The 12,690-nt window shown below is 49.9% G+C and overlaps 2 protein-coding genes across 2 annotated transcripts in view; one reads left to right on the forward strand and one right to left on the reverse strand.

Annotated features, from left to right (window-relative positions):
- Nucleotides 1-350: 350 nt before the first annotated feature.
- Nucleotides 351-11,667, forward strand: PRPF39 (pre-mRNA processing factor 39). Its single transcript, XM_008949949.1, has 13 exons — nucleotides 351-680; nucleotides 888-1,013; nucleotides 1,653-1,771; nucleotides 2,547-2,714; nucleotides 3,354-3,519; nucleotides 4,160-4,267; nucleotides 6,105-6,269; nucleotides 6,586-6,712; nucleotides 6,806-7,074; nucleotides 7,651-7,835; nucleotides 9,112-9,186; nucleotides 9,871-9,991; nucleotides 11,460-11,667. The coding sequence occupies exons 1-13, from the start codon at nucleotides 351-353 to the stop codon at nucleotides 11,508-11,510; spliced, it is 2,010 nt and encodes a 669-aa protein (XP_008948197.1). The 3' UTR covers nucleotides 11,511-11,667.
- An 890-nt stretch (nucleotides 11,668-12,557) lies between these two features.
- FKBP3 (FK506 binding protein 3, 25kDa) overlaps nucleotides 12,558-12,690 on the reverse strand; it is a gene marked incomplete at its 5' end in the record, with an annotated part of 2,554 nt that continues 2,421 nt past the window's right edge. Inside the window, one exon of the mRNA XM_008949950.1 lies at nucleotides 12,558-12,612. Within this exon, the coding sequence (XP_008948198.1) occupies nucleotides 12,558-12,612 (55 nt within the window). The remainder of the gene's footprint in view (nucleotides 12,613-12,690) is intronic.

Genomic DNA, 12,690 nt, shown 5'->3' on the forward strand with positions numbered 1-12,690 from the left:
ACACATTTCTTTATTTGGAATAAAATTCCACTGGATTCCTACAGCAGATCTGTATTGGTTCACTTGTATACCTCGACAGCTGCTAGTGATGGTTTATTAGGAGAACCAGAGTGATTTGTAGGTGCAGATGTTAGAATGTACGACTGCTATTACCGTTGTTCTAACTGGGAGTAAGGCTGGTGCCTGAAGCAGATCTAATCAGCGCAGGTCTGTGGTTAAATACACAGGAGCCTGAAGTGCTTGAGAGGCTCTTGGCTGATAATTCATACCCGGGTTCTACCTGAATCTTCACTGCACGCACACTCATTCTTTTGATTTCCACAGGAGCTAGTGCAGCAGTAGCCTCAGCCATGGAGAACACGGAAAGCACGGAGGAGGAGAAGCCCACTGTCAGCAATGACAGCACAGACAATGGTGCTGAAGTGCCCTCAGAGGAGCAGCAGATGGACTTCAGTACAGAGATCATGAGTGTAACTGAGATGGAGCAGTCGCCTGATAGTTCCCCTGACCTGAATGAAGAGAACACCCAAGAGAGTGAAATTCCAAATCTTGAGAGTTTACAGACGTCGGATATCGAGGCAGGCTTCCCTCCAGATTTTGACAAGTTCTGGAAGGTGGTAGAGGACAATCCCCAGGATTTCACAGGATGGGTGTATCTGCTGCAGTACGTAGAGCAGGAGGTTAGTATGCAGCCCCTCTTTCCTCAGCCTTGTGGAAGTGGACAAGGGGAACCAAGCAGAGTGGGGGGCGCTGCAGTGACAGGCTGGGGGCTGCAGATGCTGTTGTAGGGGAGTCGCCCTTGGCAGCGCTGTCAGCAGCGCACGCAGAACGCCATCCAGTTGTTGGTAAGGAGGGGATTCATTGCTCTCCTTGTGTGTTTCTTGCAGAACCACTTGCCAGCTGCCAGGAAGGCCTTCGACAGGTTTTTCACGCACTACCCATACTGCTATGGGTACTGGAAGAAATACGCAGACCTGGAGAAGCGCCACGACAACGTGAAGCAGTCCGATGAGGTACGTAGGGAGCTGGGCGCCGCCGTTGCCACTGGTCCTGTTGGCCAAAAAATGACTAACCTCCCTCAAGTCATTTGGCTGCAGTACCTGCCATGTATGGTCAGGTTTGTAGGGATTTTGTTTGCACTTGTCACGTCTGTGGCATTTGTAGCTAATGTTTTTTCTCTTTGTTGGCAGGTGCGTTAAACCTCTACAGTTTGTCAAGCTTTGCAGTGCAAGCCTCTGTATTACACTGCAGCTTAACAAGTAGGGCAGGGCTTTTCTGTCACTTCCATTTATTACTCATTTTCAAAACAATATAGTTGGTTTGCTGGTCACAATTGCTACATCTTATTGCATTTTTGGTCAGACGCTGTCAATGATGCTCTAATGGGTCTGTGCCCTATGGTCTGTACCCCAAAGCCTGCCCACACAACCTGGTCAGAATGCAGGGACCGCTGCGCTTTGAAGATCAAGACTCTGCACGTGGAGATCAGAACATTGCCATGTTCTATCCAACCTCCACCCAAATGGTAATGGTAGATTATTTAAACAAAATTCCAGTAATTAGTATTTCTAAGGTTCACCGGATAACACAGTGTTGCCTCTCTATTAGGACACTGTTATGTATTTGAAGTACAGTTCATGTTCTCTTCATAGGTTTATCGCAGAGGGCTGCAGGCAATTCCTCTTAGTGTCGATCTTTGGATACATTATATAAACTTCTTAAAGGAGACCTTGGACCCTGCTGATCCAGAAACTAACAGTACCATTCGGGGGTGAGTTGAAAGCAGACTGTGTGGTGTGAGAAGCCCATATGTACATGCAGGGTGATCAGGTGGATCTGTTTAAGCCAAAGAATGAGCTCACAACAGCCTGCAGTTACCTGAAGGGCTTGGAGGAGGTGATGGAACCAAATCTCATAAGAATGGGTAGACAATACAATGTCCTGCAAGGGTCAGAAGTACTTAGTGCAACACTGGAACAGGTTCCCCAGATAATTTATTAAATTTAATTCCTTGGAATTTAAATTTAGGAATTTAATTCCGTGGAGGCTTTCAGGTTATGGCTAGAATGTGCCTGACCTCATCTGCTGCTGGCAGTGGTCCTGCTCTGAGCGAGAGCTCAGACTGAAGTTTGATCCCAAACCTTAACTGAACTGTAACTGTAGCAGGTTCTGGCTGCATGGTTGGTGAGTAGCTTTTATGAATTAAGCTGCTAAAGTAAGGGCTCTGGAATCTGTAGGAGACAGGAGGGGTGAAGATTGTGTGGTTTCCTAACATCTCCCGTTCCTGCAAGTTGCTTTTTCCATTGCCTGTGTTTGTTCCGTTGTGGTAGTGCCGGAGGAGAAAAAAGTGAGTGTGAACTTCCTGAATTTCTAGAGATTTTTCTACAGCTATCTTGAAAATACTTTGGGGAAGCATTTCAATAACAAACAGAAGCATGGTTGCAAGTAGATGAGGGTGGTCATGATCTTTAAATAAGAGCCAGAGCTTTTCTTCCTTGCTCTGTCACCGCGTGCAGAGACAGCTGTGAACTGATTCCCTTTTCCAGAGCCTACGAGCACGCAGTGTTAGCTGCTGGGACAGACTTCCGTTCAGACAGACTCTGGGAAATGTATATAAACTGGGAGGACGAGCAGGGGAACCTAAGGGAAGTTACATCCATCTATGACCGCATCCTTGGAATTCCAACGCAGCTCTACAGCCATCACTTCCAGAGGTAAAGAGGAAACAAGGATTTGATCAGTGCTCTGCATTTCTTAGGCACATGCTCACCTACTTCTGTGAGTGTGAGAAGGTTCACTAAGAACAAGAACTAGAGTTCCTTAGTTTTATACACTGTTTATGTACTCAGACAGTTTCCCTGGTTGTTTTAAAGTACTGACAGACATTTTAGGGATTGCGCTTTCGATAAAGTCACAAACTCTGCAGTGGAATAAAGGAAGGCCTTGGAATTGTGAGGAAGAAGAGAGGATGTCTTTGGAAAACCAGAATGAGCACTTTGGAACTCCAGTTCCTCATGCAGTGCTCACGTGTGGTGAAACACTAAAGAGAAATCCTTGGTTAAATTTTAGGAAGTAGACTTCTGCATGAATACAGAGAGGTTGAGAGGGAACCGGAAACCTTCGTTAAATTCCTTACCACTCTTCCCCATAACTTCCACAGATCTTTTGGGTTTGGAAATAAAACACCTTGCTCTAAAACTGATCTTGGCCTTTGTGGGTTTGACACCAGTGGGGTGTGTGTGCCCCCCTTGGTGGTGCAGCGGCCAGCCGGGGCTCGTGCCCGCGCGCGGCTCGCAGGGGGTTTGGCACCTGCAGCATCCTGGTAGTGCTGCCCTGTTTCTGACTGCCCCTAGGTTTAAGGAGCACATCCAGAACAACTTGCCTCGTGACTTCCTGACCACGGAGCAGTTTGTGCAGCTGCGCCGGGAGCTGGCGTCCGTCAACGGCCACGGCGGGGAGGAGGCACAGCCGGGAGAGGACCTGCCCTGTGGGACAGAAGACATCACTGACCCTGCCAAGGTAGGCACGCAGGGCATGCTTGGCAGCCTCTTCCCCTGCCCTGCGCCCGAGGAACCCGGTGATCTGCAGGTGGTTCCCTGTCCTCTGCAGCTGAGGGGCTCCCAGACCTCTTCCCTGCCACTGCTCTTTGGCTCAGGTGATAACCCTGTGTCTGCTGGATGTGCCTGCCCAGTGTTTTCAGGGGTGTTAAAGAACTAGGATTAAAAAATGAAAGAAGTGATGCATGCAGCTTTAGGAATGATTCCAGATTAACAGAATGAGGAGCTGTGGTCCAAGCAAGACCTTTACCAGCAATGGTCTCTGCAGGTCCACAGCCTTCACAGACGTGTGGAAATGTGGTGCCATCCAAAGGAATCGTGATTGAAAATTCATACGTACTGAAACCATGTTTGACTTGGGTCCAAATTCATTTTTAATTTCAGTCATCTTTAGCATAAGAGCAAAATTCTGATAGAGAACCGGTTCAGATGGGTTGTGCTAAGGGCCAGGGCACCACCCAGGCAGCATCCCACCCTTCTATCCCTGGCTGTTCTGGGTGGCATCTGTGGTGCTTCTCATGCCCGTGACTGTCATCACAGAATGTGCTTAAGAAGGTGTTATGGTGTCTTCCTGCGTTACATTTTTTGAAATTGTGTTTTAGCTAATCACTGAGATAGAGAACATGAGGCACAGAATCATTGAGATCCATCAAGAGATGTTTAACCACAACGAGCACGAAGTCAGTAAGAGGTGGACGTTTGAGGAAGCGGTGAGTTTGTCTCTTCTATCTCAGGCAATGTGCACAAGGGTTCCACACCTCAGGCTGGCGTTGCGGGGAGCAGGCCTTATGCTTTAAGCTCTTGTGGGGCTTTGAACAAAGATTGAGTTCTCTGCCGTTTTCTGTGTGAAAAGGCACCTTGGGAGGTCAGCTCTGTCATCTGATGATTGAAAAGTGGACAAGCAGTATTTGGAGTGAAGCAAGATGGTGTGTTGTTTCCTAAGTGGTTTGTAGTGTCCTGTGTGCCTGGGATGTTGAGGGGGATTCTGAAATGGGAGGCCTGGCAGAAAAGGAGAGGGGAATTCAGACTGGTTTGTGTTTTAACATTACACTCTTGAACCTGACATCAGTTCACTTTTGTTTTCCAGAAGTAGCCATCATAACATGCAGCTCCTGTGTATAACATGATAAAAGTAATTAGTTAATCAAACTGTGTGATCACTGCACACACACAACTTCTTCTGTGTAGAATGAAGTTGGGTTACTTTTGAAAAATCAACCCGAGTTTTTAATTCTCAGTCTATTTTTTTCTTCCTGGCAAATGCCATGGTGTGTACCATGGTTCTTGTGAACTCACCTCCCTTTTGAAAAGCACACTGGGAGTTGTTCCCATGCTCAGCATGGAGGCTGCTTGCGGTGCCACTCTGGGGGCCAGGCCAGGCAGCCTGGAGGGCAGGGGGATGGGCAGGGCAGCGTGGGGGGGTCACACCAGCCCCCTGCTGATGTGCCAGCCTGGCGTGCCAGCCCCACGCCTCACAGGGCTACCCAGGGACCACTTGCCTGGCAGGGCAGGAGGCCCAGCACGGCCCTGGAGTAGGGGAGGCTCCAACAGACTGGTGTGTTCATTGTGGAAAGTGGTGCTGTGAATTTGGGTGTTCTCAGCTCAGGAAACCATGGGCTACAAATTATTGTAACTTGAGAGGAAGCTGAAACTGTGGGACACACTGGACGAAGCGTGTACGAAATGGGGTGTCCTCCCTTGCTGCTGCTGGCCAGAACCAATACCTGTTCTACCAAGAGAGGATGTCCACTCTGTAGGTGGCAGCGTGCTGGATCTATGAGGAGCTTGCAGTGTAAAGTCAAACATGTCTTTATAACAGACAGAGATGAGGCAGACAGGCAGGAGATGTCACATAAGTGTCAGAGGCCACTTAGACCTGTGTTGCATTATTTGAGCAGGGCTGATGTGCCTGTGAACTTTTCAAAAGGGAAAAAGTGTTGGGTTCCACAGCAGAGGATCATGGAGGGGAGGGCTGGCTTTACGTGCAGGTGCCCTTGAAGAGTTGAACGTTGCTCCTTAACCACTGGAAGTTCTTCATCCATTTGTATAGCTGTCCCTCAGGTGGAACTGCAGTACAGGAGTACCAATAAAAACACAGTCTTGGTAGCTCTTGGGATAATCAGCTTGATGTAAAGTTCAGTCCAATACTCTTTCTTTCCTTGCCACGATTCTCAGCCACATTCTGCATTTGATTTGTAGGATAAGCACTAGTACAACAGTAAGTACTTGAGCTGCACGTGTGTGTGTGGGCAGTGCTCATTGTTCATAACAGTGCTGGTAGGTGTGACTGCAGGTTTGTGAGGGCTTTGCTGCTGCTCTGAGTTAGTTCTGAGCTCCTGTGAACCCCCGTGCACAGAGAGTGAGCAGCCTCGGGCGTAGCTGAGCAGCAGCTGGTGGTCAGCAGTGCTGGGGTGGCCCCATGGACCCCCCGTGGCTGGGTGGGGGTGTGCTGTTCATTGGGCTGGCGTTCCTTGCGCCGCGCGTGGCTGTTGGTGGGTTTGGTGGCACGGGTGCTGGTCCTAAGTCGCCCTCCCGTGACTCTTGCAGATCAAGAGGCCTTACTTTCACGTAAAACCTCTGGAGAAAATTCAGCTGAAAAACTGGAAAGAGTACTTAGACTTTGAGATAGAGAATGGCACTCACGAGCGAGTTGTGGTCCTCTTTGAAAGATGTGTCATTTCATGTGCCCTCTATGAGGACTTCTGGATTAAGGTAAGGGAAGTGGTTTACCCCCATCTCCTGCCGATTGCACACCTTGACCTAGTGACTAACCTTTTGTACTCTTGTGGAACGTTGTTCATCTATAACTATATCTGTTGCATTAGGAGATGGTCTGCTTGCAACCAGATTTGACTGCTGCATATGCCAACTTCGTTGCCTCTCTACGTCCTTCCTTACAGAAACTAGTCTAGTGGTTCAATAAAGGTGCTGAATGGGTTTAAACAAAAGAATTTTATCGTTCTGGCATGTTTTTAAAGACAAATACAAGCTTTAAACTTCTCCGTCTCTGCTCTGTTTTCAACTATAGTATGCCAAATACATGGAGAATCATAGTATTGAAGGAGTGAGGCACGTCTACAGCAGGGCTTGCACGATACACCTTCCTAAGAAACCAATGGTCCACATGCTGTGGGCTGCCTTTGAGGAGCAGCAGGGTAAGAGCAACAAGCACTTTGGCTGGGAGGGTGTCTGTTGGTGAGAGCCTGTTGGATGTCTCATGTCCTAAAGCATCTTCACTGGTGTTTTAGGCAACATTGATGAAGCAAGAAGGATCTTGAAAAACTTTGAGGAGTGTATTCTAGGGCTGGCAATGATTCGCTTGAGAAGAGTCAGCTTAGAGCGCAGACACGGCAACATGGAAGAGGCGGAGCAGCTGCTCGAAGACGCCTTCAGGAACGCCAAGTCAGCCACTGAAGCCTCCTTCTATGCCATCAAATTGGCTCGGCACCTCTTCAGAGTGCAGAAAAACCTCCCAAAGGCAAGAAAAGTGCTGTCAGAAGCCATAGAAATGGACAAAGTATGTGTTCCCTCTTTGCTCTGTTTCAAAACACAAACCCAAAGATCCTGGTATTTTTCTCTCTTTCCAAACCCTGTTTCTTTTTGAACCTGGCAACGATGATGACAGGAATTGTCACTGCATGTAATGTCCCATTACAGCGTGGAGACAGCAGTCCCTCTAAACTGACGTTGCCGTGCTCCCAGCTCCCAGCACCCTTTCCATCAGAATCACAGCGTGCTCCACCCCTTTTGCCTTTGTAGAGTCACAAATGCCACGGGGTGGTGGCGTCTCAGGGTGGGCGCAGCGGGTGGCGCGGGCAGCACCTGCCGGGCGCCATGTGGGCACGGGAACATTGGTGCCTGCAGGTCCCTGCAGGTCCCGTTAGCTCGCTGTGGCCACGCCTGGGGGCTGCTCTGGCAGCCTGGGGTCACTCTGGGGGTTTGTAGCACGGGGAGGGGGAGGGGGAGTGGCACAAGGGCAGGATGTTGGTGGCGGCCGCTCCGGTGCGTGCAGGGACCGGGTGCTGGGGATGTGGGGCCAGCGGCGTGAGCCTCCCACGGCCAGTGTGCCCCTTCTGACACCTCTCTTGTGCAGGAGAACACCAAGCTGTACCTCAACTTACTGGAAATGGAGTACAGTGGAGACCTCACGCAGAACGAAGAGAACATCTTGAGTTGCTTCGATAAGGCCGTCCATGGGGCGCTCTCCATGAAAATGAGGATCACGTTTTCACAGCGAAAAGTGGAATTTCTTGAAGATTTTGGTTCAGATGTAAACAAGTAAGATACAATCTGTGCAATGGCCAAGTTAGGGTCACCAAAAGAGTGCTGGGAGAGTTGGTAGGGTTAGTGGCATCCCTTAAATTGTGCCTTCTGTGCCTTCAGCTCTGTGCTGAGGGAAGGCTGCTTTTCTAAACCAAATTCCTGTATTTAAATAGGAATCGCTTTCCAGAAGGTGGTCCCTTTTTTGTCTGGAAAGCCTGACACTTGAGAGAGTGACATCACACTGCCTGGAACTCCTTCCTGTAGTCTTCTAATGTTTTACAAAGGAGGATTTCCCTCAAAGAAGCTCTGAGGTGTTTTGTGAAACTCCAACCCTGCTTGCGGCTGCTCAACGGTTTCCAAAGCCGTGTCGGTTTGTCTTGCAGTGCTCAGAAGCATTAAGAGTGCTGTACACTTGTGCCAGGATCAGATACTAGAAGTGCAACTTTTAAAATTACACACTAGGTGCACTTTTCTCCTCTTAAGAGCTTGTTTTACAATAGAAGGTGGTTGTGATTTACATTTGCGACTAATTAACTTGGGAGGACCAAGTCAGTGTTCCTGCTTTGAGGGGGTTTGTAATAATCCCAGTCTTCAGCTTCTGCTGCCTCTGACCATTCTGACTGGCATGGCAGGCAGGCGTGGCACGGGTGGGTCCTGCATGGACCAAATGAAACAAAGGTTTCAGTTCCCAAATAACGCTGGAGCACAGAAGTGCAAGAAGCTCTTCTCACCAGGAGCAATATTGGCAGCAGAGCAGGTCTCATGGGATCCCTTGGAAAGTGGTCTGCAGCAGATTAAACAACATTTAGTGGCAATTTTAGCTGGGACTTTTCTGTGCTGCTGTAAATAGGCTGCTTCTTCCCACAATGTTTGGGAAAAGGCTGCGGGTGCTACTGTGGAATTGTTTGATTGCTCCTATGCTGCTCTGGTGGCCCCTGCCCGCAGCCAAGGGAGTGCTGGCACTGGAAGGAGCAGCTGCGTCACCAATAAGTGGTAGAAAACTCCTTTATAATAAAGAACTTTATAAAAGAACCACCTTAAGTGGAGGGTGAGTACGTTGGGAATTCTGAGCTAACAGAAATTTGTTGTCTGTGCCTCGTGGTGGAATCAAATGAAGGTTTTTTGGTTTATTCTCTTCATGGTGGATCGCTGTTTAAAATGTGATTAGGGTTGAGTTTGGTTTGGAATATTTTTGCACTTTTTAGTAGAGATTTTAAACCAATTGCTCATGTGTTTACAATGTTTGGATGAACACAGGGAGCAAAGCTGTATTTCGTTTTGTCTCCATCAGGCTTCTGGATGCCTATGATGAACACCAGGCGCTTCTGAAGGAGCAGGATTCTTTAAAAAGGAGAGCAGAGAATGGGTAGGAAGCTGTTCACCCCAGGGTGCAGCACGGGGGGGCAATGGTGCCATGTGGGATGGCTGAGACACACACCATGCTGAGCTCCAGCTGGCATGGAGTGTTTGGAGTGGTCTAGAAATAGCCCAGAGCCCAGCCCCCGAGGCTCTGTTGTTTTTTTTTATTTAATCTACAAGTATAGATAAATTTTTCATAATGTATTTCTATTGTATGCATATTCATATTTTAGAAGTACCTTATATAAGTACCTCTTTATGTTTAAAAATATTTTTATATTTTATAAACATATATTTTTAGCTTTAAACCTACTGCTTGCAAGAACAAAATCACATCTTTAATAATTTAAAGTGCAGTCTCAGTCGGGCTATACTTTTGGCTCCAGTATGTGCAGAATGTTTTATTGGGAGGCACCTGTCTGAGTGACGTGTCACAGGATGGAGCAGCACAGGCACTCATGGCATAGGCTCACCTTCACTGGCCTGGGTGCAGCACCAGGGCAGTTCAGAGCCCAGACTGCTGCTGCAAAGCTTCGGCCTTTGCAGCATCAGATGATGCTGCCCCCTTTGGCCAGGGCACCAGCTCGGGGAGCCTTCCTGACCCCGGCCTGTCCTGACGTTGCCCATCCAGAGACACGGGCGGAGTTTAACCTGAGACACCATTTACCAGCAGCACATCTTCACCTCACAGGTCAGAGGAGCCGGATGAAAAGAAAATGCTGACAGATGACCCAACTTTGGCATCAGCACAGATGATGGATGGTGACATGCAGGTCAGCCAGGCAGCCTACAACTACAACGCCTGGTACCAGGTGGGTCTGGGGCCGGCTCGTCCTTCGTGGCGCGCACATCGCCATGACCTGGGGGCTTCACCTGGGGCTCGGTGCCAGCTGGTGGGGAGAGCTAGAGGGAAGCCTCAGCTCTTGTTCTCCTGGGTTCCTCTTTGGCCTGCCATCCAAGTGTTCGGAGTGTTTCTCCCCGGAGTGGAGTGGGATGAGCAGTGTGCTGGTTCCTCCCACAAAGGAGGTGGGACAGCAGCTAAGGCCCTTGCTGGCTGAGGGCAGTGGGCCTGTTCTGTGCCAGTGTTCTGCCCTGGAGAATCACCTCAGGGTGCCAAATTACTGTGTGTTTGGATAGTTACTTTCTGCAGCTGGTAGTTCCTGTGACACCTTGGCATGGGATCTGCTGCACTGGTGCACGGGCCTGCAAGATCAATCTGTTCTGTAACTTGTCTTTGGGACTCCTCCTGTGTGGCTCTTCATTGTGTCCCTAGAGGGGCGTAAAGACTGAATTGGTCATATCACAATGACAGGAGGCTGGAGCCAAGCGGGGGTTAGTCTCCCAAGGAACAAGTGACAGAACAAGAGGAACCAGTCTCAGGTTGCCCCAGGGGAGATTTAGGTTATCTCTGAGGAACAATTTCTTGCCCTTGAGGGTTGTCCAGGGCTGTGCCAGGCTGCCCAGGGCAGTGGTGGAGTCCCCACCCCTGGAGGGGTTTCCAAGCCGTGGAGGTGTGGTGCAGAGGGACATGGGGCAGTGGGGACCTGGCAGGGCTGGGGAATGGTTGGACTCCATGAGCTTAAAGGTGTTTTCCAACCAAAATGATTCTATGATATCTTGGTTTCCTCTTCTCCCTGTGGCAGCAGCAGCTCCAGCACACGCTGTGCTGGTTTCTAGGCTGACAGTCCGTTCTGTGTCCCGGCCTGTGCAAGGGCCCAGCTGGGGGGTCAGAGCTCCAAACCCCACCTTTCTGGGCGAGGTTAATACTGGCCAAGGGGGCACTGCTGGGGCCCGGCGCCTGGGATGGCAGTGACCTCCTGCAGGTGTGGAACCTTGTGGGTCACAGAGGGACGGGGGGAATCTGCTGGAGCAACTCTCACCACAACTGCTGTTCAGTGTGGGAGGGGCCTGCCGAGCCCACGGAGCAGTGCTGCAGGTGGGACACTGACCACCACGGCTCCCTGGGTTAGGAGTGCCTGCGTCAAGGTCAGGTGTTCTCTCCAGAGCCAGGCAGCGGGAGACTGGCACTCGGCCAGGGAAACACCCCAGGTTGCCAGGGGGGCAGGCCCATGGGAGGGGTGGAGCTGCAGCACTGGGGTTGAGGGTCACGCCATCGTGTCCCCCTGCACGCCGCAGCAGCACGGGGTCACGGGCACTCCCCAGGCACCACGCTGCCCAGGGTGCTGGGGTGCTGAGCTGGGGGGTGCTGAGCCGGGGGGGCAGCTGGCAGGCTCTGAGGGGCTGGCTGACTGACCTCCTCCCCTTGTGCTTTTTCCCTAGTACAACTACCAGAACGCGTGGAATTACGGACAGTATTACCACCCGACCTGATGCACAGAGCCAGCGGAGTTCATTGTGCTGCAGTTTCAACAAAGATGGATTAAAAAAAAAAATCTATTTTTCTAAACTAGGGCTGTGAAAGGACTGTTGTAATACCTGCTTCTTGGTCTTCTGCATGTGAAAGGAGCCGATGTCCACAGGGTGCGTGTGAAGCAAGATTTGTGTGCCGGTGACCGATACGTGGTCTCTCTGTACAATTCTAGTTTACCATAAATGCTTTTTTTTTTTTTTTTAAATTCCGTGCACTAATTTATGGAAATATCAGAAGAATTTTTTTCAGTCTCATAATGATTCCATAGGTTTAACCCATGAAGCTGTGTGGGGGTGGTCTCTGCCCCGGGGCCGTGGTGCCTCTCCGTACAACGCGGGGCACAGCGACGCCGAGTTCTTTTTTAAAAAGCACAAACTGTGTTTGGGATGATTTTTGTATTTAGAGTTTTTTCATGTACACAGCGTGAGCAAACTTTTTTTCATTTTGATCAAAGTGATCATTCCCATTTTTGTAATAAAAGCAAGGAATTCCATAGTGCTCTGAGCTTTCTTGGGTCACTTCAGGCTGGGAGAGCAAGTGCCGGGTCGTGGGTTAGAGCTCGTGTGACTGCAGAGTACAGGGCTCGGGCAGGGACCTGTAAAGCACTTGCAAGGGAGAAATAGGGGGGATGTTTTCTCCCCAACTTAAGCAATACCTACAATATAAATGTTTTCCTCATCTGATACTTTAACTGGAGTGTCTGGGCAAGTGCTGTGGCCTGGGTGGCTCAGCACCTCCGCCAGTGGGTCCCTGGACAGTGATGCCATTTCCCCCCCAACTACAGGCAAGAAGTTTCCAGGTGAGCAGACACACACACAGAAAGCCACACCACGTGCACGTATAAACTCTTTAGTGGTATGTTACTGTACAGCACTTGGGGGACAGGAAAACAAAGGTGATTTCAGTAGAAGGCCACAGCTGTAACTATCCTGAAGGTACAAGCGCAGAACCGCATGGGCAGGAGCTCTGACTCCTCCCTGGACTCCAGCAGCAGAGGAAACCTCTTTTCATTCGATATCTACCAGTTCCACCTCGAAGAACAGCTTTGCATTGGGTGGGATCCTGTGTGCCCGGGTTAAGGAAGCGCCAGGCCTGTGGAGCAGCTGCTCCCCGCCAGCTCCGTGTCGGGGTCCGCATTTC

Source organism: Merops nubicus, unplaced genomic scaffold (assembly GCF_000691845.1).
Source record: "Merops nubicus isolate BGI_N331 unplaced genomic scaffold, ASM69184v1 scaffold17851, whole genome shotgun sequence".
Taxonomy (NCBI): Eukaryota; Metazoa; Chordata; class Aves; order Coraciiformes; family Meropidae; genus Merops; species Merops nubicus.